General features: G+C 38.6%; 1 protein-coding gene across 1 annotated transcript in view; it reads left to right on the top strand.

The window, feature by feature from the left end:
* The window catches only part of LOC136884951 (venom protease), a 138096-nt gene that overhangs the window by 83206 nt on the left and 36851 nt on the right, over nt 1-18039 (top strand). The window contains exons 4-5 of the mRNA XM_068230011.1: nt 952-1096; nt 15815-15978. Of these exons, the coding sequence (XP_068086112.1) occupies nt 952-1096; nt 15815-15978 (309 nt within the window). The remainder of the gene's footprint in view (nt 1-951; nt 1097-15814; nt 15979-18039) is intronic.

An 18039-nucleotide genomic window follows, 5' to 3' on the forward strand; every position in this document is an offset into this window, starting at 1 on the left:
CACCTGAATTAAGCCTGTTAATTACCAAAACGTAAGAGAACAAGGTTTATGTTACTTTATGATCTATGCACCTCAAGCTGGGCTCTTCTCTTGTGTATGAAGACTCAAGAACTGGGATACCTTCTCAAATTTTATACTTTACAGTCAGACGCACCTCTTCATTTTAACTTATTATAATCTAGCAGTGACATTATAGGTGCTGTCATGTGTTTTAGATCGTCGTTCGCACCATACTCTCATCAATTTAACATTACATTTAAAAATGTCTTAGTAGGTGCACTCACATGTTTTATAAGAAAGACCTTATGTTCTATACACCTTAAGCTGGACTATGTTCTCCTGTATCATACCTTAACAACTGTGTTACCTTCTCTGATTTGCTTTCAACGTTTTAACTCGTTACAATTTAACTTTTAACATTTGTCATTGTATTTACTGTCATGTGTTTTATATTTTAACTAGTCATAATTTAACATTTGTTTTTTAGGTGCTATCATGTGTTTTATATTGTTGTTTGATAAGTTGTGTTTTGCTCAACTGATTCATTGGCTGATGATTTCGCGCAATGAGCATTCAAACTAGTACCAATCTTCTTTAAACAGTATGTGATATATACTCACATCAATAAATATTCATTGTATTGAAAAGGTGGACCCTTAACATTTTCATTTTACTGTAATCCCAGTTCAATACAGAACAGAATGAAGTTTCTAACTTTCAATTCTAAAGGTTAACAGGCACTCATAGGATCCAAGGAGGGCAGTATTTCAGTTGAGAATATGCCCTAAGCTATCCAGTTTGGTTCTGCAGGCTACCTCACCAACAAACATTTAAATTAGTTACTAATTAACAGTTTCAGCCATGTGCACTATTAAGGAAGAAACTCACTTGAACAGGTTTTAAAGTAAATGTTTATGCAGTCTCATGATCCAGTCTTACAACTTGTTACAGGGGCATGGCCTTGGATTGTTGCACTGGGCTACAAGGCTTCAGACAAGAACTATAACAAAGCTCCCCGTTTTCTCTGCGGGGCATCTCTCATCACCAAACGGCATGTACTCACTGCAGCGCACTGTGTTTATAATCGTCCAGATCTGTAAGTTTTCTGCTAAATTATTCAGGGCAGTCCAAATTAGTGTATTGTTTCAATGGGTGATATCAATAAAACAGAACAAAATCTCAGGAAAAACCCGTCCAGAACATTTTATACCCACAAAGACTCACACACGCGATGCTGTCAATTGTGTACACTATTTTATTAGAAACTATATATTGTACGCGCACTTTTTAGTGATAGATTTTTGTACTCGGTTGAGGAGTAAGAAGGGAGCACTACCGGTTCCGGTAGTACTGCCAACTGAATGGAAATTAAATCTGAATTGAATCGATAATATGATCGATCGATATGAATCTTCTAAACCTTTATTATCTTACGCCAACAACTGTGTCACAAACACAATATATATATTACTATATAACATTTTCCGATGCGAAACGTGTTCCTAGCATGAATTCTATAGTTTGGCTTTGCTGTGTAAACAACAACAGTACGAGTACTTAAAGTGTACGCCAGATGTCACACAGCGATGATAAGCGATTCTTAGTTTGTGTTTCGAAGGTTGCCAATACGAATCTCGAAGATAACCGAAGTCGTCCGATTCAGCACTAGGGTGTAAATCTATCGCTAAAAAGTGCGCAGATAATACACATCATACATACACATCAATAAACCACCATTCTGAACACTTAACTACTATGCTCGCGAACAAACCACTGTTACGAAGAATAAGAAGAAGACTGGAGACTGCAACACGATAATGTCAACCAAGTACCAACATAACAAATTCACAAACTCGATTAACAACTAGCTCTAATAACTCTCACTAAAACAACTTCACTCAACCCTCAAGACTGCCTCTTTATATACATTGCCAGGCCAGGCTTCTAGAAGAATATGACACATGTTTTCTCTTAATTTTGAGAGTCTCCAATAACCTATTTACAATGAACGGAATTTTCTGTAACTCCCTAGTTACAAAGATACGCTGTTGTGTTGTTGTTGTTGTTGTTGTTGTCGGAGAGGTTATGGGCTCTATTATTTCACCCAGCCACTACACTTATTATCGTGATATTACACTTATAATGCGAAATCACACGCAATTAGTCCACTACGAAGGTCACACGCAAGGAATTTCACTACGAAGGTCTCAAGAACAGTTGAGCATCGGGTCTATGTACACACCTTAAGTAACGCGAAACATAACAAAGGAAGTGCGTAGAAGCAAAAAAACAGTGGAAGCAGGAGTATGTAACGGTGCGAACAATAAACAGACAGTATTTTACAAATGAAGATGAGAGTCATCCAAATATTGATTGATAGCATGTATTAGAGCGGGAGACATATCGGTAAGCAAGCAGGAGACATTGGTGGGGAGAGCTTTCTGAAGACTGAGAAGACGAGAAATAAAAGCCGGACGAAAAGAATCATACACAGAGCATTGGAATAATAAATGATTTACATCAGCACTCAGAGTACCACATATACAGGAGGAGTGGGGGGAGAGGTTAAAACGATGTTTATACAGAGGAGTAAGAGCATGGTTAAAGCGAAGACGAATAATGTTGGTAATGTGACGGCGAGAATAGTTACCCTTCAAATACCAAGGATAGGGAGGAATACAAGACTGAATATTGTAATAATAGCGACCTTTATAAGAAGCTGATCTAGTCCAATCTTCTTGCCACTGACCATAAGCATAATGTTTAAGAACTGGATAAAAATCGGGTAGAGGAACTGCAAGGTTAAGTAGGGATTTGCCATCACGAACAGCTCGCTTCGCGAATAAATCCGCCTGTTCATTCCCATAGATACCTATATGACTAGGGACCCAGACAAAAGTGAGAACCACCCCAGATTGATGCAAAGTATAAATGAGACTTTTAACATGATACAAATACCAGTTAAAAGAAAGATGAGATGACTTGAGCGACTGAACGGCACTGAGGGAATCCGTATAAATAGCTGCGTTAGTTATAGAATGATGCTTAATGTACATAAGAGCTTGACGAATAGCAAAAATTTCCGCAGTGTAGATAGAAAAGTCACTGGGTAAACGATAGAGTTCAGCAACATTGGTATTGACAATATAGAACGCTGCTCCAACGCCAGAAGAGTTTTTTGAGCCGTCTGTATATATCTGGACGCCAGAATCACTTAGAGCAAAACGTAGCTTCTTAAAAGGTGGGCCAGTCAACGAAGAACCAGGAATAGAAGAAGAAAAAGAAGATGTAGGGGAGATAATGATAGAAGGGACAAAAAATAAACAATCAAAATTTACTGAATAAACGGGGGAAGAAGCAGTGCGTAAGATAGTGTTTTTATAGGAAAGAAGAAATTGATATGCATACCACAAAGCAGGCATCTTACGACGGGGGGCCTGTGAAAGAAGAGAATATTCATCTAATAACTGCAATTTAGGAAGCAATGGGTGTTGAGCCAGAGCAAATCTTTTAAGTAAATATTTAGATGTTATCATTTTACGGCGAATGGGAAGAGGGAACTCACCGGTCTCGACAAGGAGAGCATTAGTAGGGGTAGACAACAATGCTCCAACACAAGTTCTCAGAGCTTTAAATTGTAAAGTATTTAAGTGGTTAAGAACAGAATCCAACGCAGTATCTATACCATGCGCACAGTAGTCGAGTCTAGAGCGAATAGTAGCGGAATATAACAACTGAGCTGTGCCAGGGTCAGCACCCCATGATCGTCTAGTTACCACTTGGAGAATTTTAATATACATATCAGAAGAATTACGTAACTGAGTAATATGATGTTTCCAAGATAACGAGCGATCTAGCATAACACCAAGGTATTTATGGGAGGAACAAAAAGGAATGACATGAGAATCGAAAACAAGTGGCTCAGAGTTAAACCTACGCTTAGAGGTAAAAAACATTGCACAGCATTTGGAGGTAGAAAGTTGAAGGCCATGGAAAGTAAGCCATGTAATGACTTGTTCCATTAACTGATATATATGGTGACGACACACATCGACATTACTATGAGAGTAATAAAGAACTATATCATCAGCATAAAAAAGAATGCGAGCTTTTTGGGTAACCAATTCTTCAAGATTACTCATATACAGGGCGAAAAGCAGACCACTTAAAATGTCTCCCTGAGGAACACCGACAGATGACAGACGACAAGGAAGAGAAGAATAAGCGGATTTAAGTGAAAGTTTCCGATACGTAAACAAATTACGCAAGATGTGGAGAAAATGAGCAGGAAAACCTTTCTGTGCAAGATTAGTCCAGAGAAGATGCAGTGGTATGGAGTCAAAAGCTCCTCGTATGTCCAAAAAAATAGCAATAAGACAATCCTTACGAATTTGCGCTAATAAAATATCGATAAGTAAAATGTTAATAGCATCTTGAGCACAACGACCTTTAAAGTAGGCGAATTGATATTTGGGAACCAAATTATAATATTCAAGAGACCACAGGAGTCGTTGAAGGAGAATTTTTAAAAACGTCTTGCGGATACACGAACCAAGGACAATCCCTCGAAAGCCATTAGCGTCAGTTTGAAGTTGACCAGGTTTGGGGATAGGTACTAAAAAAAAATCATTCCAAGAGGTAGGAACAGAAGTAGTGAGAAGTATATTATTATAGAGAGCTAATAAAGCTTGTTTAGCACGGAGAGGGAGAATCCGGAGCATATCATATGATATATAATCAGGGCCCGGAGACGAACTCTTTGCATTACACAAGGTGGCCTCAAGTTCAGAAAGGTGTATAGGTTGGAGTAATACAGAAAAGTGGGAAGAGCATGGAGACAGGGGGATAGTAAAGTCAGACACGACATAATCAGGAGTGAGGGAGTTGAGAAAGATAGATAAAATCTGTGGAGGGGTGACAGAGGGTGGAATGTATTGAGAAGCTCGGGTAAGGGAACGAATTGCACTCCATAAGTGAGAAGACGAAGTATGAGCGTTTAGGGAGGAAATAAAGGATCGCCATGCAGCACGGCGTTTAGAAAGAAAAATCCGTCTAGTATAAGCAATATGTTGTTTAAGACGGAAATAATGGTGAGGGGCTAATGTTTTCCGATATATCCGGAATAAACGGCGTCGTTTAAGAACCAGATTATGGCACTCTGAGTCCCACCATCGTAAAAAGGAAGAGGGGCGAGCAGAGTGGGAAGAAATAGGTTTATAGGGATGATAAAGATCGAGATAATCTTGTATAAATTGAAAGAGAGTAGAAAAGGGCAAAATATTATCCGAAATAAGCTCAATACGATGGGTAACATAAGTAATAAAAGATACTCTATCAAAGTGACGGAGGGAGCGAACATTACTGGTACATGTAGGGGCGGAAGAAGAACTAGGAAACCTACCAAGACCATACGTAAGAATAATAGGGAAATGGTCGCTAGAATGTGTATCAGTAAGACGGTGCCAAGTTACAATCGAAGCCATTGCAGGACGACATAATGATAAATCCACAGCACTGGGAGGAGAGCCGGGGGGAGTGAGGCGCGTGGGAGAACCATCGTTTAAAATGACAAAGTCATGCGATTGGGAGGCAGTGAGGAAATAAGAACCCAGGGAAGTATCACTACTGCTTCCCCACATAGAATGATGAAGATTAAAGTCCCCTAAGAGGAGAAGCTCGTTATGAGAAGAAAATTGCTGCAAGAATCGACACCATTGAATGTGAGAAATAGAAAGATCTGGAGGGCAATAAAGGTTAATAATGGAAAGGCGATTATATGAGATACCAAGAACAAATGTATGGGGTAGACAATACGAGATATCAAGACGTTGATAGGATAAACTATGGTGAATAAATAAAGCAACACCACCGTAACCAACACCATCACAGCGTTCAACATTAAAGCCATTTAAATAAAACTCAGAGGATGGGGAAAACCAAGTCTAATGCTATAATGAATGGGGAAATTTCATTTATCAAAAATTGTAACTCATACCGTTTAGAAGTAATACTCCTAGCATTCCACTGCAGGATACGTAGCATCTAAAGAGAACATAGTGTGCACACAGTCACGAAGCTTATAAAGTGTGTGTGCGACATGTGGCTGGTCCCCTAATAATTGAATAATTTGCAGAAATAGTTGATGAATACCACTTTGGAGATACGCCTTTTGGCGTAGTACAGGGGAACTAGATGATTGAGAAGGAGCTGAAGGTAAACACTGAGAATTACGGGACGTAGACGGAATCGGGGACGGGGAGGATGAAGATGAAGTGGATGGAAAGACCGAGGTATGTGAAGACACTGGAGGGGGTCGGATGAGATTAAGATACCCAGACTTATCAAAACCAGGTGTTGGAATGGGACGGGGCTCGTTCATAACCACCTGAGTAAATTTACGTTTCCTCGGGGTTTCCACAGGTGAAGTGGAACTAGTAGAAGGAAGAGGTGGAAAAAGATGGGTATTATTGGACGTGTCAAATTGGGTCGAGGGTATTCTAGCAGACGCCTCGGAAAAGGATAGATTTTCTGTACACATAAGCTTTTTAAGGGCAGTTTGCTGTTGATGAGTAGGGCAGTTTGATGAGCCAGTATAATGTGCCTGATGACAGTGAACACAGCGGCGAATATTTTCCTGACACTCTGATGTAAGGTGATGTAACGCACAATGCCCACATCGGGGTGACTTAGCTTGACAGTTTTTAATCGTGTGTCCATATCGCTGACATTTTGAACAGATAATCGGGGAAAATATGAAAGGGGAAACCTCTAAATGGACTCAAACAAAGAGACATATTGAGGAAGAGTTTGAGAGCGAAAAACAATCTTAACTGTTCCAGTTGGAACGTAGGTCACTCCACTGGGCTCCACAACCTTACGGTTAAGCCGCTTGACCGATTTGACCCGAACATCAGATTTAAGGTATTTAAGAATGTCAGAATCAGACACATTCTTTTCCACACCGCGTATAAGTCTAACACGAAAGATATTGGAACTGGGAATATATGCTTTCAATGAGTGAGTTGCAAGTATTGAATGACGTAGAAAGGAATTAGCTTGGATCGCGGAACTAAATTCCACCAATAATCTATTTCGTCCTTTGGGCGTTATACCTTTCACAAAAATATCATTATCGTAAAACAAGCGCCCAAGCGCCATGGGATGTAGCCCATCAATATTTTTCGACTTAGTTGATTCAACAAATACAATAAATGGACCAAAATGAGCCTGTTGATAAACCTCCAACTCTTCAGGAGGTGGGGGAGGTGGAGGAGGCGGCTGAGCGGCATTAGACTGTTGAGGTTGTAAAGGCTGCTGTAATGAATTCATATTTGAAGTAAGATTAATCAAATCGGTTTGCATCGGCACAGTTTCTTCACGACCAACATTGGCATTAGATGAGGGATCCGGTGCCTCATCTCCTCCACTATCAGTATCCATCACCAAAGCGTACACAGACACAAACTCGCCAAACGGTCACACACTACTTGTCACCGCAGGCAAACACCAGACTGCAACCAAAGAACGATCCGCACCGTACGAGACACACGAACGGACTACCTACGCTGTTGTGGACTATTACCGTGTGTTGCACATCATTGCAGTGGATTTATACATCATATATACAGATAATAATAAATTATATACTATTAATTAATGTGTTCTTACATTAAATAAACTCATATTAATATACATACAGCAGATATTTCATGACATAATTTTACAAATAACACACAAGTAATAAGACCACGATTTATAACAAATAAAGTCCGGACATAACGGATAATAATAATAATAATAATAATAATACACACTTATATTGGTTGGAGTATATGTTCCCGCCAGCTCCTCAGGGTAAAATATTAACTTCGTCCTTAAAATATAATAATATTCTCGCAGGTTCCGTTGAAGAGTAAGAGCATGTGCATTAAAATATTATTTAACCCCCAAAATCTACCAATGCATTTAATCATTCGTCATATCATCTCAATAATTCCTGTCATTAATAGTTATATTACCTTATAGCTACATATCATTACCTATATTTCAGAATAAAACTCAGAAATAATCCTTACACTAATTTATTAGCATGCTAACTTTGTATGAAATAAAATAAAATTAAAATATATGTTGTAGAGAAAATAAAATGAAAATACGATAATTCTCCATCTTATATACCTTGATCCTTTCTGTCAACATATTTGGAATTGGGTATTTTGTATTCTTGCATTCATCATTAATGCTTCGCTGAATTAATTAAATCCATTATTTTGCATAAGTATTGTTCATAGGGTTATTTTTTCACAAGGTCATATTCTTTATTTTTGTTGGGATGTGGAGGATCTTTCATGTTTGGGTTTTCGTGTTCACTTTACGAGATACGAGACAATTAACAAGTTTCCTCATTGTGGCTTTAAACTGTCACCACACCAAAATACTATTATAATTAGAAATACTGACTAGGCCATGTTGTATCAATTTGTTTATGACATTGGAAATCATATATATAACCAATGAGTGCCTCTAACGAAATAGCCTATCGATATTAACTCTGAAATTGTGCCACTCAATTATATATGTGCTACTATCAACGATGTATACTGGGTACTCTTATTTCATCTACCGCTATGCCAATACTTTGATGTAATATAATTCCTCAATCTACATTTTATTCTGGGAGACATTCTCGTTCTGTAGGGCGATAATTATTGATATTTTTACATATACACCAATAAGTATCTGAAACTCGATAACCACGCATAATCTTTCACGTTATATCACCAATCGACATTAAATCAGCTGGTCTGTAACTCTATGTTCACATCAACATGACTTAACCTCATAGCTTTCATTTCATTTATCATGGATTATCAATATCTACCACACGGATCCGTTACAACAGCTTCCTTCATTTAACCTTACGACGAAAATAAAACATTATATCTCAATACTCTCATTACTACACATTTCTCATATACCTCTTCTTATTAATCTACCTGAATATATATATATTCTAATTTCACTTCCACTAAATATTATGTCTGTTATGGTTCGATACTCCCTCGATGATATATTCTTCTTATAAAACGTGTATTCCTAATATAATCCATCTCTTTGTATAATAAATTCATTACTGTCTGTCGATTTGCTTTACTCAAAAAAATTAGGTTACACTCTGCAATTCATGTCTACTCATTTCAATCTCCCCCCATTTCATAGTTAAATAAACTTTCCGTGTAGATTGGTATGTTAAAATCGATATACACCTTTCACGTATGTTGACAATAACCTATAATTACATTTTGATTATATCTGCTACTTAAACTGGCACACACTCGTGGTTAACTGGTTATGATCTAACACTGACACTCATAATTTGGCACATATATTTTGTTTATAGGTAGCACTCAATTGCTTTTAATTTAATACAACAACTACTATTAATTCTTAATGTATATCGGAAACTTATCTCTTATCTCGACTCGAATGGGTCAGCTGCTGGCTCCTGGTTGCACGCTATGCCATCTCTGAGTAGCAAGATTCCATGTCCGGACACGTCACAGCTGGTTACTGGTCATCGCAGTCTTGGTCTCCATCATAGTAGCCTGGGCTGTCTTCCTCCATCAGCTCAAGTGGTTCTCATCATACTGGCGGTGTCCATGCAAGAAGAAAACAATATTACATGGGCAGAATAATTAGCTAATTCTTTCATTTTAAGCTTTAGCAGATATGAATAAATGCTGGTATTTCTCCTATATCTTGAAATTGCGCTCTTATATGAATTCAAATGCGGCTTATTCTCATCAAATAGATCTTTTTTCACGTTGGCTAGTGCTTCTAGATGTTATTTCCGTTATTCTTAATTATATTCTGCCACTTATAGTGCTAGAATTCGCTCTTTCTCTTCGATCTTGCACCGGTCCGTATATTCCATTTTCTCCAATATTTTAAATTGATATATATATATATATATATACGTTTCTCCACCTCTTGACTAATTCTTTAGCTGTGAATAATTGAATTCTTCACCAAAATTATATTTTTAATACACAGTTCTCTTCCTGTTTGCTAATCAACCTTTTCTTGGTTCCAAGTAGATTGCTTCTCTTTAACCCTTTGGCACTCAGCCTATATGCAGGGGTTTGCTCGAAGACACTCAAACTAATTTCTGTGATTTTCCAAACAAAATTACAAAAAAAATCAACATGTAAACAGTTTAACACGCATTAAAATAAAATAAATCACACTAATACAGGAAAATATGAGCATTTCAGAAATGAATATACATAGGACATGTTGTTATTGGTAAAGCCAAAAAATGATTAATTTTTGAAAATAAATTAAAAAATAAATTATGGTTTTCAATGACAGAAAAATTAGACATTTTTGTGTCTTCCTTCCTTACTCTTAGACGTGAAAGAACGAACATTTAATTCTGTATAATTTCATATTAATATGATGTGTGTGCTGCAATTCAGTCATGAAGCATGGCAAAAAAGTTATTCACTGTACATGTAACGGTGATCGATGTCAGGTCCTCATGGTCCGATGCAAGGTGAACAGCTGTGACTGTGCCATTTTCCACATAATGGGAATCACTTTCGGCAAAATGTGCATTATTACTGTCTAAATCATCTGAAAATTCAAGGATATCGACCTCATTCAGCCTTGAATATGGCCTAGCCATTACGATAAAAAGATGACGCAAGCACGTGCAACAACGGAGTTATGAAAAGGAGTAAAATTATAGTTTGCGAAGTACAGCGAACACACGATATACCAAGGAAACGAAATAAACTCTAAACTCATAGCATTATCAAATTGTTGTATTCATAAGCCAACCAAAACAGATCCACGCAATAACAACTTCCAATAACCACAACAGAAACATTCACGGTTAACAGATTACATTTATCGAAAATAAAAATATTTTTTATTTTTTATTTATTTACTCAAGAAAGGGCACCTGAGCCGAGGATCTTATGGCACAATACAAGATTAAATTTTGGCAGAGTTACAAAATATTGACAATACAATAATAGCTTATTTCTAAATACGTTACAGTCTCACAAATATAAATACAATACATAACACCACTGTACATTACTTGGTTGAAAGATTTACTGCTCATTTTCTTTTGTCCATTGATTATTTATTTTTTGTTTAAATTTTGAAATTGTTGTTGCCCGTTGTATATGTTTTGGAAGAGCATTGTACACCTTCGCAGAGTAGTGCCATAAGGAGTTACAACCATACTTACTAGTTTTTACAAATTCGGTATGGACTCTCTTTGCTCCTCGAGCGTTATATGAGTGTATGTCAGAATTTGTAATACAGATAGTGTTTGTATGAACCAATTTATGCTTAATTTTGTATACCATCATAGCTGAAGCTTTATCACGTAACATGTGGAGTGGTAGAAGTCTGCATTTCTTGAACAAATAATCTGTAGGTGTTAAGGGTGGTAAATTAAAAAGTATTTTTAGTGCTCTTTTTTGTAAAATGGCAACTTTCTCAAAGAGTTCCTCATTGCAACATCCCCAAACATGAATCATATAAGTCAGGTGACTTTCAATGAGAGCCTGATAAATAGATTTTAAAAACTTATGGTTGAATTTATATCTTAGTCTGTGAAGCACTCCAATTGCTGGAGTTATTTTTTTTGCATATAGTTTTAACTTGCTCGTTCCAGTCAAGCATTTCATCTTTTGTAGGACTGGGGGATATATCTGTAGAGTAAAACGCAAATTCAACTCTTTAAGGTACCGTCACAATCAACTGTTACGATTTAACAGCCACTCAAATGACCATGAAAAAAAAAACTGGTCCCTTGCCAGGGTTACGGCGAAGACTGGTAAATGACCAGAAGCCAGAAAACATCTTGAGGCAACCTCTAGAGCTAACAACCCTAGTTGTAAAAGGATGGGTACCCGTCCAAAGCAAAGTCAAGTCAAAAAGCATGATGGCACAACATTTCAAGAAACATACCCCAGGGGGTAAATCTTTGGATAAATCCCTCGTCGTGAACGCCACGGCACACGAGTCTCGTTCGGATTCTGGGGGAGACTCGACATCATGCAAGAGACGAGTCGGAGCGTCTCGGTGTACCCCGAAGAGTCAAAAACTCAGGCCAAAATCTAAAACCTTTCTAGCAACTTTCAACATAAATTCACTTACACAAACTGGCAAGCTGAAAACCCTCACCAAAGCTCTTCACGAAAATCAGATATCCATAGTGGCCCTAAAGGAAACTAGGTACCCAGACGAAGAGATTTTTGAATCTGAAGGCTACCGATTTTTCAAGAGCAAAGCGCAAAAAGGAATCCTCAATGGAGCTGTGATGCTTGGAACCGCGTTTGCTGTTAGAACCAAGATCCTTAAATCGGTTGCAAATTTCGAACCTGTGAATGACAGATTGTCTATACTCACAATTAAATGCGCGAACAAAACCTACGCCCTAGTTAACGCACATGCTCCTACAAACGATAAGAACTAGTCTGATCCAGACGAAGTTGATAATTTCTGGGACCTACTGGATGAAAAATTAAACAAAATCCCCAAACACCATGTCAAGCTTCTTTTGGGTGACTTCAATGCCCAACTAGGTCGTGAGCAGAAGTACAAGAAAGTTATAGGAAATTACCCTGCTCACAAAAGAACCAATCCCAACGGCAAAAGACTGGTGACCATTTGCGAAAATCACAACCTGCAGGTCATGTCGACCCACTTTCGCCATCTACCCAGAAAGCAAATGACTTGGCGTTCTCCCGTCCAAGCTCTCGGAGAGTTCCAAATTGATCATGTTGCGATCTCCAGGAGAAACAGCCCTGAGATTATGAATGTTAAGGTAAAGAAAGGCATCAATGTGGCCTCAGATCATTATATGTCTCTTATCAAATTCAAACCAATTCCCGCAAACACAAGGAAGACAACCAAACAGATCACACGCTTCGACAATGATAAACTTCGGCAAAGGGTCGAGGAGTTCCAGGAGAAGGCTAGACCAAATGACTGTGACTTTAACAACGCCAAAAGTCTCCTTGTTGAGGCCGCCAAAGACGTTGCAGAAATCAAGAGAAGCAAAAAGCATGCCTGGTGGAATAGTACCTGCGAATCAGTCCTCCAAGAAAGACTCAATGCGTGGAAACAGTACTACTCTACGAAATCAGAAAATGATTGAGAAACCTACAAAACCCAACGTGCCCAAGCAGCTAGGGTGTTCAGAACTGAGAAACGTAAATACGAAAAATCTCTCTTGAAAAGATAGAACAAAACCTCAGGAAGAATGAAAGCAGAGAGTACTACAGAGCCTTCAAACGCAAACTCACTGGCTATAAACCACCATCTATATGCTTTGAGCGAACGGACGGCACACTGGCGACGTCAAATGAAGAAAATTGCAGCATTCTGGCAGATTACTTCAAGATTTTACTTAACTGCTCTAAACCGCAAAGCGCCATTGAGACCAAGGAACCCTTACTCAGGTACCCAGATTCCAGACCACCCGACAGAGATGAAATCAAGCGCCACATTGCCCGTCTCAAAAATAACAAAGCGGCGGGGAAGACTCACTAGTAGCAGAACTATGGAAATATGCCCCAGAAGAATCACTTGATATCTTGCAAAAGCAAATAGAAGAAATTTGGAACAAGGAGACCCTACCCGAAGATTGGAAAATAGCTTTGATCCATCCATTACACAAAAAAGGCAGCATGAAGAACATCAACAACTACAGAGGAATATCTTTGCTACCCGTGACTTACAAAATTCTATCACTTGCCATCCTGGAGCGTTTGGAAGCACAAGTCGAACATCAAATAGGTGAATACCAAGGAGGGTTCAGAAAAGGTCGCTCAACAGCTGAACAGATCCAAAATCTTAAAACAATCATCAGATATTGTACACTAAGGTCCAAGCAGTATGTGTCTGTCTTTGTGGACTTTAAGAAAGCGTACGACTCCATTGACCGGGAAGTCCTGCTAAACATCTTAAATGAATTTGGAGTTGATTTGAAACTGCTGGCATTAATTAGAGCCACCCTGACCAATACAAAATCCAAGGTGAAGTTCCACGGATGTCTCTCGCATTCCTTTGACATCAAAACAGGAGTCCGACAAGGTGATGGGCTATCCCCGATACTCTTCAACTGTGTTCTTGAAAAGATCATCAGAACCTGGCGGGTGAGATTACAGGAAACCAACTACAGTCCATTGAGAATAGGAACCAAATCCAAGGGGATCGCAACAGACTGCTTAGCATTTGCTGATGATATTGCTCTTCTCTCAACCGACATAGAAACCGCTAGAGCTCAAGTTGAAATTTTAAAGGAAATTGCCGAACAAACTGGTTTGCAGATATCGTTTGAGAAAACAGAAGTAATGACTAACATCAAAGAGGCTCCACCAAAACTCCATACAAAATACGGGGACATCACCCGAGTAGACAAATTCAAATACCTGGGTGAGATCATCATGAAAAATGGACTGGACAAAGAAGCACTTCAGGAGCGAGTACGCAAACTGGAAATAGCCTACCAAACATCCCGCACAATCTACAACAAAAAATGCCTTTCCCAAAACACCAAGATACGTCACTATGAAACAGTTCTGAAGCCAGTAGTTCTCTATGCAGCCGAAACCCTGTCTCTAAATGCCAACAAAGGACTCCTTGAAGAACTGGAGAAAAGAGAACGCAAAATTGTGAGAGGAATCTTGGGATCAAAGTACAGAAATGGAATCCATCAAAAGAGATCCAACAAGGAAGTCTACAGCAAAATAGAGAAAATTACCGACACAATCAGAAAAAGACGGGCACGATTTTACGGTCATCTGAAAAGAATGGACGGAAGAAAGTTAACTAAAGAAATCTTTCACTTTTTTGATTCAAACCCCAAAACCACAATTCCCTGGTTTAGAAATACCAAAGAAGACCTGCAAATGCTACATATCTCAGCTGAAGATGCCCTTAACAGAGATCTCTTCCGCAAGAAAATATTGACGAACGGGCTAAACCGAGACGAGCAACCGAAGAGAAGACACGGTGCCCCTTGGACAGAGGAGCGTAAGCAGGCCCACTCACAAAGAATGAGGGAAATTTGGGCTCTAAAGAAGGCCAAGTTCAGTGTCAAATGCAACAAGACTTAACGTGGTCCTTGATGGCCCCAGCGAATTATATAATAATAATAAGAAGAAGAAGAAGAAGAAGAAGAAGAAGAAGAAGAATAAGAATAAGAATAAGAATAATTGATATTTCCATTATTTACCCATGGGTTAGAGAATTCTATCTAAGTTATACTAGTCCATTACACTTGCATCACTGTGTTGAATATGTGAATTTGGTCTTGTTTTATGGCTGGGTGCCCTTTCTCATGCCAACCTTATGTGAAAGCATGTATTCACTATTGCATGTGTCTGTGGTAGTTGCCAGTGTGGTGTATTGTTTTTATGTAAAGTACAGGGTATTGGGAAAAATACAAACATCCAATTCCTAAGTCAAAGGAAGCTGGCCTGGCTAGAAATCAAATTCATGATCCTCTGAACTGAAGGTCTAATACTGACCATGCAGCCAAGTAGCCAGACCTTTCATCACACCCTCTAAATGCTTACATTACATAGAAGATGAGATGGGTGCAGCCGTGGCCTATAAAGGAACTGTCACATTTCTGTTAATGATTCGGCAGATGTGGGTTCATGTATTCTATTTGTGCATTCCTAACAGAAGACACTCCATGTCATTTCTTCATTTATACTTAGTTGAATAAATCATTATTTACTAATGCAGTGTTGTTGTTCTTTTTTTTTTTTTCAAAATCCAGGTACTTTGCACGTATTGGAGATCTCGATCTACTGTCAGAAGAAGATCAAGCTACTCCAGTAGACATCCCCATTATCAACAAGAAGGTTCACGAGAAATACAGCCCCACAGAGTTTACTAACGATATCGCCATTCTCACTCTGAAAGAAGATGTGAAATCATCACGTAAGGCATAGCACTTATTCATAACCCATGATATGACTCAAGATATTCTGATATTTTTGGTTGAAATGATTGACATCCAATATTTCTGCATTGTATTGTTTGTTTATAACTTTTTGTCTTGCCCTGAAATAGGTGATTTCTTCCTCTTTGCTTGCACCCTTAATATAATCTAAAATTGTAAATACCCCAATGTTACCTCTATATTTTGGATGGAAAGAATGCATTGATTCCTTTCTCAACATGTTCATATTTCACTTACCCTAATAAGAATCCATTATATTAAAGAATCACAATGACCTATATTACTTGTAGAGGATATTCATAGCACAGGCACCAAGTAACATAATTTGAGACACAAATACAGTTGAACCTGGTTAAGTGGGATTTCAAGGGATGGCACATTTAGTCTCACTTAAAGATGTATCTCACTTATTCTGTTTCTCACTTATCCGGGTGCAAGAAGTGATTGTCTCTTTTATGCCTCTTCAAAGAGTAGACCTACTTGTTTGTTTATCATGAAAACTCTTTAAAAATGTTTACTTAACTGAACAAATATAACATTTGCCCAACATTCAACATTCTGTTAATTCTGTAAATGATTTACATTTGAAGGAATTCAAGTCATTTCATTGCCATTTCATTCCTTACCGAGACAGAGTTCGGTGGGCCTCCTATACAGTTATGCCCCCTCTCAAGCCAGGGAGATTTGTGTTGGTGATGCGATTTGCAGAGAAGATGAGGTGGGTGCAGCCATGGCATTCTCAGGACAGCCAACGCTGGGGATCAGCCCCTCCGTCTATAGAGCTGCAAAACTAGCCAAAACTAGCTGCTGTTAAGCCAAAGCCCTCTCTACTGGGTGGCATTTGGTGGATGTGGGTTCATGTAGGTATTTTATTTGTGCATTTCTAATAGACGGTCTAGAAAGCCAAGAATAACGGCCGAGAGGATTCGTCGTGCTGACCACACGACACCTCGTAATCTGTAGGTCTTTGGGCTGAGCAGCGGTCGCTGTGTAGACCAAGGCCCTCCAAGGGCAGTAGTGCCATTGGGTTTGGTTTGGTTTATTTCTAATAGAAGTTACCCCATGTAAATACTTCATTGTTTTCTTTTTCAGTTATATTCTCTTATTAATTAAATGTTTTATTTTTCAGCTGATATTATCTTGCATTAGTTTTGGTAGACTGGAAAACTTAAAGGCAATTAAAGTTTATATTAACTAAGTTGAAACTGAAAAGAAAATAGCTTCCACTGTAACAAATCCTTTATAGAGCTTAATAAATTCTAAATAAGTACATCATGGATGAGGGGGGATCAAATATAAAGAGGATTTTATTTTTTATTTAAATTCATTTATTGAAAAACACAAGGCAATTACAATTTATTTTTCCACATAGTTTCCTGCTTTGGAAACGCATTTGCTCCAGTGAACGAGCAGCTTTTTGATGCCCTCATCATAAAGAGAACAGGGTCGTGTCACCAGCCAGTTGCGCACAAAGTATTCCACACTCTCGTCATCTTCAAATTATTGCCCTCGTTGAGATTCTATAAGCGGTCCAAAGAAATGGAAATCGCAGGGTGATAAGTCCGGGCTGTAAGGAGGATGATCAAGTGTAGTTCAGTGCATTTCCTGTAGCGTGGAGACAGTTAGAGCTGCAGTATGGGATTGCGCATTGTTGAATCGGTTGGTCTCATCTTTTGTGGCGATATGCAACCCTTGCCTTGTTCAACAGCTCACAGTGGTAAACAGCATTGATTGTGCCTTGCTTATGGAAAAAAATCAAATCAATCATCAAAATGCCTTACCGATCAAAAAAAACCATTGCAAGAACCTTGCCAGCTGACAGTCAAGTCTTTACTTTCACTGGTGTTGCCTCCCCTTTCCTCCACCATTGCTTACTGGCTTGTTTGGATTTGCGAGTATAGTGGTGGATCCATGTTTTGTTGCAGTGACGATCCGATTCAAAAATGCATCACTTTCTTTCGCAAACCTTGCTGTAAGCTTCTGACAAGACCTCCAATTTTCTCAACTTCAGATTTTCGGTCAAGAGGCGAGGGACCCAT

Source organism: Anabrus simplex, chromosome 13, assembly GCF_040414725.1.
Source record: "Anabrus simplex isolate iqAnaSimp1 chromosome 13, ASM4041472v1, whole genome shotgun sequence".
NCBI classification, from domain to species: domain Eukaryota; kingdom Metazoa; phylum Arthropoda; class Insecta; order Orthoptera; family Tettigoniidae; genus Anabrus; species Anabrus simplex.